The sequence below is a fragment of the Sciurus carolinensis genome, chromosome 6, assembly GCF_902686445.1.
Source record: "Sciurus carolinensis chromosome 6, mSciCar1.2, whole genome shotgun sequence".
In the NCBI taxonomy this organism is placed as follows: Eukaryota; Metazoa; Chordata; class Mammalia; order Rodentia; family Sciuridae; genus Sciurus; species Sciurus carolinensis.
In genome coordinates, this window is record NC_062218.1 from 145,385,364 (window position 1) to 145,401,521 (window position 16,158).

The 16,158-nt window shown below is 38.5% G+C and overlaps 1 protein-coding gene across 7 annotated transcripts in view; it reads left to right on the forward strand.

Annotated features, from left to right (window-relative positions):
• The window catches only part of Sgcd (sarcoglycan delta), a 592,128-nt gene extending 576,597 nt beyond the window's left edge, over positions 1-15,531 (forward strand). For all 7 annotated transcript variants that reach the window (XM_047556182.1, XM_047556181.1, XM_047556179.1 and 4 more), the window contains exons 7-8: positions 10,952-11,075; positions 12,766-15,531. In XM_047556182.1, the coding sequence (XP_047412138.1) occupies positions 10,952-11,075; positions 12,766-12,939 (298 nt within the window). In that variant the 3' untranslated portion in view covers positions 12,940-15,531. The remainder of the gene's footprint in view (positions 1-10,951; positions 11,076-12,765) is intronic.
• The last annotated feature ends 627 nt before the right edge of the window (positions 15,532-16,158 follow it).

Below are 16,158 nucleotides of genomic sequence, written 5' to 3' on the forward strand. Positions count from 1 at the left end.
TCCTCATTAGCTTCCCTGATCGTTTTAATTACGTACATTCTGAACTCCCTTTCTGACATTTCTTCTGCTGTGCTGTCATTGGGTTTTATTGATGTAGTATCTAGGTTTGTTTGGGACATTTTCTTCCCTTGTTTTCTCATATTGGTCAGTTGTCAGTGGGATCCTGAGATATTGCAGTTTTCCGCTATTGGCTTATAGTGTCCCGGTAGATTTCCAGTGTATCACCTCCCAGCCTTCAGTAGCCTGATGTCTTGGAGGAATCTGATAAAGCAGCTCATCCGAAGAAAACTGCCCCTAGCCCCCTACTGGTTCCACGGTTTGGAACTGGCTCTGTGCGGAAATGCTCTCACTGTGGGCCTGCACCGTGCAGCTGGCCGTGTGGGAGGAGCCCACTGCCGGAGTGTGGAAGGCTACCTTGGGAAGACTCTAGCTGCCCTGCCCGGCTCCAATAAGCCACCTCTATTTGGGCCTGCCACCCGGGCTGAGCTTTACCCAGTGGGCAGACTCACCCGTGGCTCTATTTCAGTCCGAGTCTCTCAATGCCTCCCCTTTTTAACTCCTGGGTTCTGGAGCGACTGGGGGTGCAGTCTCCCTCTAGGCCGCCATCTTGGATCGCCCCGTGAAGAAAGCCTGCAGCCGGAGTGGGCAGAGCCGCCTGAAGAGGTCTCTGGCTGCCCTGCCCTGATCCCAGAGGCTGCTTGCGGATCGAGGCTCTCCGCTGGTTCGTTGCTGGAGTACGCTGCGCTGCAGTGGCTCTGGGACTTGGAGCTTGTTCTGGTCAGAAAGGCTCTCACTAGCGGGCCAGTTCCGTTCCGAGAACCTGGCTGTGTGGGCGGGGCCCACCCCCGGAGTGCGCAGGGCTGCCTGTGGATGACTCTAGCTGCCCTGCCCGGCTCCGATAAGGCACCTCTATCTGGGCCTGCCACCTGGGCTGAGCTTTACCCAGTGGGCAGACTCACCTGTGGCTCTATTTCAGTCCGAGTCTCTCAATGCCTCCCCTTCTTAACTCCTGGGTTCTGGAGCGACTGGGGGTGCAGTCTCCCTCTAGGCCGCCATCTTGGATCACCCCGTGAAGAGAGCCTGCCAGATTGTTTTTTCCTGTTTTTAGAAACTGACAAGTTAATTCGAAGATTAATATGAAATAGGGGTGTATCTACAATGGTTTAGACAATCTGTTTTCCTTTGCAAACATAAAAGGAATGACGCGATTTAATTTTAAGATTTATTGTAACATTAGGACGAACCAAGAGGATAAAAAGGCCAAAATGGACAGTATGAGCATTAGCATGAAACCATAGTACAGAAATAGTTTGGAAATCATCTGCCCATGTGTGATCAATTCTCAACACAAGCACTGTGCTGTTCAAAAGGGATATGATTTTCTATTTACTAAATGATGCTGGAATAGTTGAATAAACCTACTGCCAAGAATGACCCTCAGCAATATCCTAAAAAGTTAGTTCAAGACAAATCATAAATTTGAACACAAAATCTAGAACTATTCATCTTTCAAAAGAAAACAGAACAGTGCCTTGGACTTTCTTCAATAAACCACTGCCTGTCACAGAAGCATCAACATACAAAATATTGATAAATAGAAATTTATGAACATTAAAATCTCATCAAAAACACAAAAGTAGAAAGTCATCCATTGGTAGAAAATATTTGATGTATACATAAATACGAAAAACAATTTCCCCCAGTACATGTAGCAAATCAATAACAATGTTAAAAACGTACTTGTGTAAAAGTTGGGCAAAAAAGATTTAAATGACTCCTTCCAAAAGAACACATTGCAATAGTCAGCTATCACGTGGTAAGGTGGTAAATATTATTTATTGGGAAAGTGAAAACCATCACTAGAATAGCTGTAATTAAAAAGGAGATTAGCATCAACATAAGCAGTAGGGATATAAAATTGTGAACTATTTCAGCATATAGTTGGGCAATTTCTTATTATGCTATTAATCTACCAAAGGGTGTCACATTACCCCACAACTTAGCAGTTTAAAACAACAGTCACTTATTATCTCTAGTTTCTGAGTCAGAGTCCAGGCACAGCTTAGCTAATACCTCTGACTTAAGATCTTTTAGGAGGTTACAGTTAAACTTTTGACCAGAGCTGAGATCTATCTCATCAAATGTTTCTTGGGCCCCTTCACAGAGAAAATATCAACAAGACAACTAACTACCTGTTTTAGTAAGTTTTTTCATTGTTTTGACCAAAAGATCTGACAAGAACAATTTTAGAGGAGGAAAAGTTTATTTGGGGGTTCACTGTTTCAGAGGTCTCCATCCAGGGACATCTGGCTCTACTCCTTGGGGCTCAAGATGAGGCAGAACATCATGGCAGAAGAGTTTGGTGGAGGAAAATGGAAACAATCAGGAAGCAGAGAGAGAGAGAGAGCACTCTGCTCAACAGGGCAGAATACAACCCCCAAAGACACAACCCAAGGACCCACCCCCTCCAACCATAACCTATCTGCCTACAGTAATCCCTAACAGTACATCAACACACTGATTAGGTTAAGGCTCATAACCCAATCATTTCACCACTAACCCCTTTTGCATTCATCTTTAGGGAGACACCTCATATCTAAACCATAACACTTCCTTTACAGTGAGGGAACACAAGCTGAGTATGGAAATCAGTCTTTGTATACTAATTTCATGAGGGATAGACCATCACTTTGGCCATGTTCTACTTGTGGCCACATTGAAGGGAGAGAAGTACACAAGCCCATGAGTACCAGGAGGCAAGGATCATTGGGGACCAGTTTGGATGCTACCTTAAAAATTATTAAAGACTCATCTATTTTATGACCTAGTCATTCCCCCTCATATTTATTCAAGGAAAAGGAAAAACTTTTCTCAAAAGACTTGCAATGTAAGTCAGCTTTTTGTCTCTGTTACTAAAATACCCAACAAGAGTTTATTATGGATCACAGTTCCAGAGCTCCATCCGTGATTGGCCGAATCCACTGCTCTAGGCCCAACATGAAGCAGAACATCATTTCAGAAGGCCATGGGCACTGTTCCATTCACGGCAGCCAGGAACAGATGGAGGGAAGGGGCTACAGGAAAGATGTACCCTTGCAGGGCAAGCCCCACCTGCCTACAGTTACCACCCAATCAGACCATTCAAAAAAGGATGGACTGATTAGGTAATGGCTCTCATAATCTCATCTTTCACCTCTGAATATTCCTGCATTAACATAGTAGCTTTGGGAGGATGCTTCATATCTAAAACATAAAACTTGCGTAAAAATGTTCATAGTACTTTTTACAAAATAGCCCAAATCTGGAAACGAGATGTCTATCAATCATTCATTTGATAATGAATTGATCATTACTAACCAATAAAAAGAATGAAGACATGCAGAAGAAAAATAAAAGTTTCAAAAGTCTTCTAAGTATAAAATCATGACTCTCTTTAACTCAGGTTTGGGAACAAGCAAGATTGATCCCTAGTGGCAGAAATGAGATCGACACTTGCCCTTGCAGGGTGATCAGTGTGATAGCAGGTACACGTGGTAGTGATGTCTGGTAATTACATGAAACCACACTGATCAAAATTCATCAAAGTGTATAATTAAGATCTGTGCCTCTCAATGTATGAGAATTTTATCTCAGTAAAAAGGCATCTGAAATTAATAATCCAATTGCATGAGAAATACATGTAAAACATAATCATATAAAATGGTTGATAGTTAAGTATGGGAAAATGTGTCCAAAGAAAATATTAATGGAAACAGAGTTGGAACAACCATATCAAGAGGCAAAGGATTACAAAAACTAAAGGAAACACCACATTTTAATAAGAAGATGATCAAGATGAAGAACCATTCTGAGGGTATATGCATCTAAAAACACATCTCTTTCCGTAATTGATAAAATGGATGTGGCTATAAAAATTTGAACATAAACACATAGCTTAATAAGACCAACATAGAACACTTTCTACATATTCATGTTCAACAACTGAAGAGCACTTTTATTTTTTTAATTTTTTTTGCGGGGTAGTGGTATGGGGATTAGACCCAGGGCCTCGTGAAGCTAGGCAAGTGCTTAACCACTGAGCTACATCCCAAGCCTAAGCACAAACTCTTTGTCATGGAATACTTGTGAAAAATTGACACATTCTGGGTCCAAAAGCTAGTCTCATTTTTAATTAATTTTATGATTGTCTATTTTAAGATTGTCACTTCAAAAATAATGTTCAAATCAATGAAGAACCTATATGTTAGAGTTATCTAGAAATCTATAGAAGGAAATATTGTAATTGTAAAAATTAAGGAATACCTTTCTACAAAACTCAAATCACAGGAGAAATCATATTCAAATTAAAAAATATTTATACCTTATTACAAATATTCCCTTAGGGTGCTATCAAAAATGCTTACCCTTAAATGAACATTAAAATTAAGAAAGGTAAAAATCAACAAAGTAGCACATTTTAGAACAACTGGAGAATTATCTGGAAAAATTCAAGAACTACAATTAAAATACAATTAAAAAAGACAAAAGTTAGCTCTTCTAAATGACTAAAAAAATAAATCTCAGTACCATTCAAGGGAAAAAGACCAACCAACAAATGCAGGTGGGCATTAAGAGAAAAAATGGGGATATTATGGAAAACTTTGCCAACAAATGTAAACCTGTGTATAAAGTGGGAAAATATCAAGAAAAAAAAATAATTTGCAAAAAGCAACCTGATAAAAAATATAAAACTGTATGATTCTATAATTAATTTTTAAAATAGAAATGTAATGTTTTTCTATCCCAGAGAATTTATCAATGAGTTTAAATACACAAAGGACAAATAATTCCAACCTTTCATAAATAATTCTGGAATGATAGAATCTGACAATGACATTATAAGAAAAATTTACAGAATACACTCACTTAGAAATGCAGGTGCAAGTCCTAAAAATTATTAACACATGGTTTCAGATCTATAGAGAAAAGGTGATAAATAATTTTGAAGCTGGGTTAATGACAAAGCATGTCATTAAAACAGTATTATCAATACATTAATATGTTAAAATAAATATTTCAATAGATAATATATCCTTATACATTATAAAATATATTTGATAACATTCACAATAATGATGGAAACTCTTAGAAGACTAGAAGGGAACTTCATTATTTTGTGGTTTTTTTGTTTGTTTTTTGGTACCAGGATTGAACCCAGGGGTCTTTAACCACTGAGCAACATCCCCTGATCCCTTTTTTAATATTTTATTTAGAGACAAGTTCTCACTAACTTGCTGAAGATCTTGCTAAGTTACTGAGGCTGGCCTCAAAACCACAGGCCTCATGCTTCAGCCTCCCAAGCCCCTGGGATCCTTATTTTGTTACAAAGTATTAAAGGGACAAAATTATCCAGAGCAAAAGGCATACTGAATGGTAATTTCATTGTTGAAAGTTTTCTTAAAGTCAAGAAAAAGCAATATTTTTATTTCCTTACTTCTAGACAATACCATATTGCACAGTATGTACAAAATTTAAAAAAGGTCTAAAAACTGAAAAGATATAGAACTGTCATAATTTTAAATTAATAGTGACTATAATGGAATAAAATACATATAGAATAATCTGTACACAAATTATGAAAATTAATTTATCTAGGTGTTGACTATGATCAACCTACCAAAAAATAGAAGATACGCATGTATACACACACACACACACAGGAAAAGAAAAGGAATAAGAGAAATATTTTTTAAAAAATACCATTTTCATCACCCACAGACAATATGCTAAACTCAGGAAAATTGTTAACAAATAGGAAACAATTAATTGGGAAAACAACTAATTAGACATAATGTTCATGAATTAAACTTAAATCCAATCAAAATTCCAACAGTATTTTCTTGTGAAACTCAAGTCCTGGAATTTATGTGGAAGACCAAGAATAGTAAAACATTACCTGACCAGTGTGATCCTGCAATATGTTATATCAGAAAAATGAGAAATTACACTCCACTTATGTATGCTCTATCAAAATGTGTAAATGCTTTCTACTGTCATATACAACAAATCAGAACAAATAATTTTCTTTTTAAAAGAAAATTGTAGGAAGGTTTGCTTTATGAAATGTAAAGAATGTAAAACCTCTAGTAAGTTAGCTAAAATATTTAAAGTATTTAGGGATGGGCAAATAGAATAAAGTAACAGACTAAAAAATACCCAAAGAAAACCATAAGTGTATGGAAGTATCATAAAAGAGCTACATGTGGGCTTTTTCAGCACACGATGTTGAGATTACCTACATTCTGTTCAGACCCTAACCTCACATCATACACAGAAATCAATTCATGACGAGTTAGATTTCATGAAAAAAACAAAGCATAAAACTTTTGAAAACATTATAGGACATCATGACCCCAGTGTTGGGAATGACTGCTCAGATAAGATACAGAAAGTGCAAACTCTACAGGAAAAAAACATAATAATAAATGTGTCTGCACTAAAATATAAAACAATTTCTGTTCATCCCAAAATGTTGGACACAGAATGACAAGCCAAACTGAAAGAAGAAATTATCAATATATAAACAGCTAAAAATATTTTTTTGCCATATAGAGTTTACAAATCACATCAAAAACATTTAAAGTAAAATAATTGAAATAGAAAAAATAAAAGCATTATGCTGAAGAAAATCCCAAATAGCTTACAAATGCAAAGATGCTTCAGTGCTAATTAGGGGGAGGCAATTTTAAAAGACAATAGCATCCTATTTCACATTCATTTCATACTTAACATTATCAAATGTTAGCAAGAAAGTGGAACAACTGGAACGCTATACACTTATAGTGGGGAAGTCATTTGGAACAATCATTTTTGAAAGCTAATTGGCATTATCTAACCATGCTAAAAATACGCCTCCCCTGGGAGTAGCAATCCTAGTCTCTCTAAGTGTCTCAAAGAGATTTATGCATGTATGCACCAGGAGCATATGCAAGAATGTACATAGATGTACTGGGTGTAGAAACAAAAACCTAGAACCAATACAAACATCCAACAGAGGTGGACAAATAACTCATGGAGATTAAGGTAACACCAGACAAACAGAATCAAACAGAACCATGTGCCAGAACATGGGAACATAGCATGGAGGGGAAAGAGCTGCTGAAGAAATAAGTACACGGAATTACTCTGTGCATAAAGTTCAAAAGCATGTAATAGTAAGCAGTGTGTTGTTTAAAGGAGGCAAACATGCATAATATTATACAAAAAAGCATGAAAACAATAGACGCAAAATTCCAAATAGTACTTACTACTGGAGAGGGATAAAAACGCCTGGAATCAGGAAGATGATTTGTATTCCTGGTCATTTTGGCTTATTTTTGATTTTTAACTTGACTTGGTTTCTCCTTTGATTGGTTTATTCCTTTAGGGTAGTCCCTCCCTTTGCTGACTTATATTGTTTTTCACTTCCTCCTCATGAAATATTTTGCTGAGAACGTTCTGTAGTACAGGCTTTCTATTTGTAAATTCTTTTACGTGAATGGTATGAATCTACATCATGCGCAACCTAGAAACAAAATGATGTACCCCATTTGTGTACAATGAATCAAAATGCAGTCTGTAAAAAATTTTTAAAAATTAAAAATAAAGTGAATTGGATGTAGGAAAAAAAGAAAGAAGTCGCTAATCAGCAGAGAAAAAAAAAAAAACAGAAGATGGGTTCAGGGCACTACCAAGGTAAGAAGTTCTTTCTCTCTTAAAAAGGATGGTAACTATACAAGTCCCCTTGCATTGTCATTCTTTATACAGTTTTTGAGCTTTTATAAATATTCGTTTGCATCTATTAATGTAAGTTAATGTGTCAGAATAAAATTAAAATTTTTTAATCAGAAAAAAGTCAGAAGCTCTGGCAACAGCTAGCTGACCAGATTAGAAGAGAAGCTGCCTTCAATGGACAGCATCTCCATCCTCTCCTTCCCATTCAAATCAATGTCATTTGCTAGATATCACTGTGCTGGGATTGTTGCTTTATTTATAACTTTCTCATGGGTGCCTCATTGATCACCTAAAGACTGTTTCAAAATTAGAAATATTGCATTCTGGGAAGTACGCATTACTCAGCTGTATGTGGTGGTATCCTTGTTCCCATTGACATGGACTAGCTTTGGAAATGTGAGCATTAATTCCACACAAAAAAGAGTGACATTTAATTTCAGAGAACAGAGTAGAGATATGGACAGGAAAAATAACTTTTCTGAAAGTGGCATGGTAGTGTGAACAACATACCCACTTTGCTTTCTACTAGGTTTGAATCTTGGTTCTGCCTTTTAACTATAAGTAAAAACCTGAACAAGTCACTGGCCCTTAGCTTCCTCAGGACTACAGGACCTCTGGGTCGATAAGGTTTTGTGAAGATTCATACTGTCACACACAGGAAGCCCTTTGCACACTGCCATGATCTGGTAACTCTTAATATAAATGACAGCTGATGTTTTCAGCCAGAAATAAGACCAATCGAATAAGGTGAACCAAATCCTAAATGGTGAATAAGCTCAGAGTTCAGATCTTTCTTAAGGACCTTGGGAAGGTTTTGATTAAAAAAAAAAAAAAAATTGACAGAGTCAATACTTACTTCAGAATGGTATATTTGTAGGGAAAGTACATTTCTAAAAAGGGGAAAAAAGGGAGAAAAAGCTTGAGAAACTGGTAAGTAGATTAGAGAAGGTCTACTGAGAGGAAGAAGTTGAGTTAAAGGGTGAGGTAACTTAAGGCATGAGGGAGGGAGGGAAGAAGGAAGGAAAGAAAAGATGGCACCAGCCTGGGGAAGGTGGAGCAGGGCCCAGCCACTGAAGCACTGAACGGGCAGTGCCACGAGAGTACACACCTGTCCTAAAAGGAGCTGGGCGTCAGCTTAGTGGAATGTCAGAAAACTCAGAATAAACTATAAATCTACTAGACCCTCTGGGAGAGAAACAGAGGAAGTGACCTCAAACTGTCTTCAAGTTCATAAGTGAGAGGCGGTCAGGAACACAGGAGAAGCTCAACTGAGTTGGACTGACGTCTAGGCACGGCTGTACTGCAGAGGTGGCTTCCTGTGGCCCTGGTTACCAGACACCTTCATTATCCCACCAGCACACCCCATCAGGATAAGAAACCACAGGCACATGGAGCAAACCATGCCAGCAGGCAGAACACACCAGCTCAGGCCGCCATGAGAAGGTCTTCAGAGAAGAAGGCGGGGATGGGGGATTTTACCATATACAAAGGAGGATAAGAAAGAATGTATTTGAGAGAAGACCACGTAACTGTACAAAAGGCCTGTTGCTGCTCTTTATGATTCTGGTTGAGTCATTGTAGGGGAGAAACAAATCAAGGGAGAAATCTGTTGCTTGGAAGCAATCATTAAGACCCCAGACCCGGAAGTGTGGAGGCATCCTCCTGCGGCCGTGTGACGTGGCCAGGGATTGCTAGGGCATGGCATCGAACTGGTCACTCTGTCTTTCATGCCCCTTACTGAGGCTCTAGGGAGTAATGGGAACAAGAGTGGGCAGAGGGGACGATGTTCCTTTTTAACATGTTCAGGGGGACCAAAATTGGTCTTAATATGGTTTGAAAACCATTGCTGAGGTCCCAGCTTCAACATTCAGGCACTATCTTTGTAATAGAGAATAGGATCTTCATACATTCTTATCTAATGGTAATGTTAGAAACCTAGAATATTCAGGGCATGACTGAGTTTTAGTTAATAATTTTCTCATGAAAGTGATTTAGGAAAAAAAAAATTGTCCAAGGAGTATTACAACTAGCCTCCATTTTACCATCATAAGTAGGATAGAGGATGACTGCTTCTCCTTCTCTCAGTTTACTACTTATCTTACACTACAATAAAATTCACTAAATCCAGAGAGACAGGTAACCCACCACTACAATCGAGACTCAAAACAGGTCTATCGTCTCCAACTCCCCTCCTGCCGTATCAACGACCCATCTCAACTCCCAGCCCTGGCAACCACTCATCTATTCTAAACCTTCTTTTGACAACTACACTGTAGAACAGGACTCAAGATTTCTTTATAATATGCTGGTAATAATAACAATAAAAACAATAGTCCAGGTTGAGTGTCCCTAATCGGAAAATCCAAAATGCTCCAAGTAAGCTCCAAATAATTAAACTTTTTGAGTACTGTTAGGAGGTTCCAAAAGTTTCAAATTTTGGAGTATCTTGGATTCCAGATTTTCAGACTGGAGATGCTCAACTAGTAAAGTCTACACAAGCATTCCAAATTCCACCTCCCCCCGCCCCCCAAAAAAGTCTGAAATATGAAATATTTCTGGTTCCAAGCATCTTGAATATGTAATTTCAGCCTTTAATTGTTAATACATATGTGTGACAGGCACTATTTGAAGCACTTTATACGTGAGGAACCTGACACTTTTTGAAATTATAGAAGGAAAATGAAAGGATAGATGAGGAAAAGGAAGAAAAGATCTACCTTTTGTCGTATAGTGGCCACACCATGAATCAATTCCAAGCAGGTCTTGCTCCTAGATCTATTCTCTTAACTTCTGATTTCACCTCCAAGGAAGACACAGAAAGTAAGGCAAAATAGAAAGAATATATGCCAATTTCCCAAAGTTCAGTTTAGACCTAGGATTATCCTATTCTTTAAAAAAAAAAAAAAAAAAAACAATGTCCACATGAGAGTTAAATTATACCATTAAGTAGAAATAATTTAATGGGTATAAGATAACATGAAGTCATGACCCTAGAACACCTTATGACATTTGTGAAATACTATAAAGCCTAGAGCCCTTACGTTCTCTGTCATAAACTTGACCAGGTTTTTAAAGTAAAAACTAGAAACATTCCTGATCAAATTCTGAAATGCTCTTTTAATGCCCTGAGCACCAACCGTCTATGAAATTCACCAAAATGGGAATAGGATCTTTAATCTTCAGCTTGTGTGTGTTTCAGGTTGGAGTCTCCAACCCGTTCTCTGGTGATGGAGGCCCCAAAAGGAGTAGAAATAAATGCAGAAGCCGGCAATATGGAAGCCACCTGCAGAACTGAGCTGAGGCTGGAGTCCAAAGATGGAGAGGTAAGGGCCAGGAAGAACAGAAGCCCAGAGAAATACAGGTCCATGGGACCAACCTTTCCCACAGCTGGTTTGCACCAAGATAGATCCTGTACTGCTTCAACCAAAGGAGTCAATCAGAAGGGTTTTATTTCATGAAACAAAAAGTTGAGTAATGTGAATACAAGCCAAAACCATAATACACAAAAGTTATAATTCACTATTTGTAAAGTGCTACAATAAAGGTGTATTGCAATACAGAACTACATGACCATGACAATGAATGTTGTTTCCAAATTCTCTCTTGTTGTCTTAAAATATATTAATAAATTAAAATATATTTAGTTACCCAGCATATTGAAGCTGAATATCTCACTCATCTGGCTAAAGATGAACTTAATTTCCATTTCTATTTTCATTAAGAATGGAAAGTCAGATCCAACAGCTATTCTAAACCAGAGCAAGCAAAATTTAATAGGGTAAAACAAGGTAACCAGAGAATGAAGGATTACAGATATCCATTCTCTTATCCTACCACAAACCCAGTTGGATAAATAAAGACACTTCTTGTGTTTTTGCAAGCAAGGTAAGCTCCACTCCCCCTAAAAAGTGTGATTTTACTACAAACTTTAAAAAAGACCTTCAAAGCGATCATAAGTTAGCCTTTTAATTTAAGAATAAAAATAAGGAGAAAACTTAAGGGTTTTAAGGTAAAACGGTTCCACCTATCATATCCACTCACAAGGAGTCTCCACTTGCCTCTTCAAATAGCCACAAACTGCAAACCACACACATAAAAACAGTGACTATCTCACATATACAGTACATAGTTGTCAGAATTTGAGCTCTGGAGGAATAATTTAATCATGTCTATTGGCACTTTCACCACTGCTAAGTTTTTACAGTCATGTATCTAAGAATCAAAATGCAGTCTGTAAAAAATAAGTAATTTTTAAAAAGAAAATAAAATGGAAAAATGAGTTTTAATGGCCAGGGTGTACCCAAAGAGGGGTTGGGCCAATTCTGGCCCATGGTTTGCAGTTTGCTAAACTCTGATCAAAGTTGTTCATGATGATATCCGTACCATGCTGTCTAGGTTTCTGTAGATTTATAGAAATCAAGCATTTTAGTTCTGCAATTCTGTTCTTCTTTATCAAGATCATTTTGACTGTATTACATACTTTACATTTCCTATAAGTTCTTTTCCTCTAAGTTTTATAATTAAGTTATTAATTCCATTAAAAAGTCTGCTGGGAAGAAGAAAAGAATGTTCTATAGACTATCTGCAACATAAATTGTTCAAACAAGGAAAGGGAAAGCTCACTTGCCATTTAAAACGAGGAAAATGCTGTGTACTCCCCCTCCTCTTGAAGACTCATCTTGCACATTGACATGTGTAGGATCTAGGAAGCCCCCAGGTAATGACAAACTGTTAAAAGTATGGTGAACACTGTTCATATTCGACACTCTACTTCAGCAAAACTGCTAATGTTGGTCAGCATAGCATTATCTTGCTAGGATACCTGTTTCTGGGAGAGTAGAGATTTCACCTGTCTCATGCATCTCAGATCCCCAGTGCCAAGATTGCTGGACACACTGTGGTGCTCATGAGATTTAAACAAAGCCAAATGTTCCTCTGCCCACTGTTTCTGCATGTCACGAGCATAAATGGTAGCCTCTGACTGACTCTTTCCTTCCTATTCACTCTTTCTAGATTAGGTTAGACGCTGCGAAAATCAAACTACCTAGACTGCCTCATGGATCCTACACGCCCACAGGAACGAGGCAGAAGGTCTTCGAGATCTGCGTCTGCGCCAATGGGAGATTATTCCTGTCCCAGGCGGGAACTGGTTCCACTTGTCAGATAAACACAAGCGTCTGCCTTTGAAAGACTATCCACAGTGGACATTGTCGGCAGCATAAAGGCCTTTTTTTCTGGCTTTAGACACTGGCTGCCAGCTATTTTTACTAGAACACAGAAAGCCTATCAAAGACCTTGTGTGTGTGTGCGTATGTGAGTGTGCATACGTGTGTGTGTGTGTGTGTGCGCGCGTGCATGGGTGAGTGGATGTGTACACAAGACTGTTTGCCTGTGTGAGTGGATATAAATATATATAAATAAATATAAATAAATATATATATCCTCTGTATAAAATGAGGTTTCAGTACAAAAGGAACCACGGGTGACCCTGTGATATCCACTGTCATTTTCCATCCCATCCCCACAACCTCCATGTCAGAAAAGAAAACACTCGTTCAGGCCCAACTTTCCCCAGACCATTCAAAAATCACATACTGGACTGAACACTTGGTAAATATTCGTCACCATGTTCAAGTGACAGCATGTCATCTTCTTTTGGGTCATCAGAGGCAGTGATGGCGGGAATCGCCACGTCACACTCTAGTGCTGAGATCCTTGTTGGAAACCTACACACTTTGGGCCGAGGCACAGCTCGGAGATAGAGTGCTTACTTAACAAGTGCAAGGTCCTGGGTTCAATCCCCAGCGCCAGCTCCCACCCAACCACCAAAAATAAAAATAGAGGTTTTATTTCCCTTTCTTAGCTTTAGGAAGGCTGTCAGACTGACCCAGGGCCCCCTTCAAATTAGAGATGGGTCAGTGCCATGAAGTCAGTGCAGGAATTCAAAATGCCTGTCCTACCCCTGCAGCCAAATGTGTGGGGGATTTTTGTCACTGCATGAATTTTAACAAATTTTTTTGAACTGCTCACCCAACTTCAGCTTATCTTACTGCCTTTAAACTCACATATTCTCCTACAGTCAAAATTAGAGTTGTAAATCAGCACAAAATAGGATAACAGCTGCTCCTCCGTCAGCTGGAAGGAACTCAGTGGCCTGACAGGCAAAGGATAAATGGGCGCTATGTCTCTGTTTAAAGGAAAAGGGCTTCACACCTATTAGGTTCTTACTTCTGACTTTCTCCAACAGAATCTGATCCAAAATGATTAGGTCAATCAAAATCCCAAAGAGTGGAGTCCCTACCCCAGGAGATATTGTTTTACGATGGAAATCTAATTAAGAATAGGATAGGGAATACAACTGCCATTCATGTATTTTTGGGGGATCTGGTAGGTAATTTAGACACATACTTCCTATTTTTTAAAGGAATGCACCAACTCTCTAGTTTTGATCTTTTTTTTTTTTTTTTCTCCCTCCAGTACTGGGATATTCACATTCCTAAATCCACTATTGTGTTTTCTCCAGGAATCACAGCTTTAAAGCACTACATGCTGCCTAAATTGCTTACTGAAAGTTAATGTAAGCTGTCGCACATCTTTACCTGAATCACACCGTGTGTCCTGGGACCCAGCAGCACACACTGCCCCATAAATGGAAGCATCTCTGATTCCCGCCATCAGCTACCTCTCATCTTTCCACCTTCATTACCGGGCTCCAGGGTCACCCTGGCCAGCTCTTGTGCTGGGACAGGGGATTACACCATCTCTGTTCAAAGAGGGGGAAATGTGCCTATGCCTTAAGTCAATGCACTCAGCAAGGAGAAGCACATCCTATTTATCTTGTTACCTGTAGTTTATTTTGGATGATTGGAGAGGAATGGTTTAGTTATGACTGGGCATCAAAAGCTGGTACCAAACCAAGTGGTTAAGAGATGTGGACTCTAAGGAGCCCAGAATGCAGATGTACCTGGCTTAGACCGTCCCGGATGCCATTGGCAAGCAGCGACCTCACAGTTCTAAATGAAGCCGAATGAATAGGTGCGAATGGTTTGTTTTTTTTTTTTTTTTCCTTCTTCTTCAACAAGGTTCTAATTCTCCTTACTTCTCAAGCAAAGGAAAGTTTGTCATAAAAGATAAAGAGGATTGATATTTTTGAGATGACACTCAAGCATCAGGCTGAGGTTTGAACACATGGGATGTAGAAGTGAATTGTGTGTTGCTTGGGGTCTTGGAAGAGGGAGCGGGGCTGGCCCAGCCCTTGACTGGCTTCTCCCAGGCTCGCTCTCCTCATTCTCACTCAGAGGTCATGCTGAAGAATTGGGTTGCTCAATCTTAGGGAAAGGCCATAGGATTGCTTAGTTTGTGGCACTAAAGTCTAAAAAAGAATATCGTAAAAGACATCAGGATACTCTGGATCAGGGTTACCAATAGCCTGTTGGTTGGGTCATGCTGCCAGAATCTGCATGTATCACACCCCGGGCTTTTCCCAGCCAGGAAAGATCCCTCACTGGCCATTCAGATCACCTACCCTGTATCATTCAGATAAACAATTGAGCTCACAATAGACTGTGGCTAAATAATTTAGGACAGGTTTGTACTTTCAGCAGACAGACCATCTCTGTGTTTTGCCATCTCACATACATCATCTATGGATGATGAGAAAACAAAAGTTCCCTGAATCTCTCTCTTTCTTCTGATTTTGTTTTAATTGTGGCATAAAAGCTGAGGTGAGCACCTTGGTAGATTTATGCCAATTAAAAAAAAAAAAAAAAAAAAAAAAAACAGAAGGAGAAGAAACTGGTATAGTCTGCTTGCGAAATTTAATTCTAAAGGCAATCAGATCACAAATAGAATAAAAATAATAGTAATCACAACTATAAATGAAGCACCTTTGTGGGACACATGATATAAAAGTCTGACTTTCTTTTATGTTAAATGATCACAAGGTATAAAATAATAAGCAGGAACTCCAGTATGAGTGAAATGGTACATTTCAGTTCAGACTTTAGAAACAGGTAAAGTACACTCTTAAGTTCTTCAATGTACTTTTTGTTTCCTCCCACTGTTCTCCAAACAGAGTATCTGTCCATGGTTATAAGAGAAAGTTTTATTTGAATTCTGGGGGAAAAATAGATTTTACATTAAAGTCTGCTAATCCCTAATTTAAAAAATAGGATTATTTCTAATCTTTATATAAAATACCTGCTAGACAATCACACCTTTGGGTATAGTACACAGCTGGCAATATAACAAAGAGTTCAAATGAATCGTCAATATACTGGAAGTTCTAGTATGCTACTATCCTCTGGAAGATTCTTTTTATAAATGAAAAATTGATCTCCAAATATGTTTAACATTTAGTTCTATTTGATATCTGCTCAATAAGTCAAGAAATTTCCATCTTGGGAA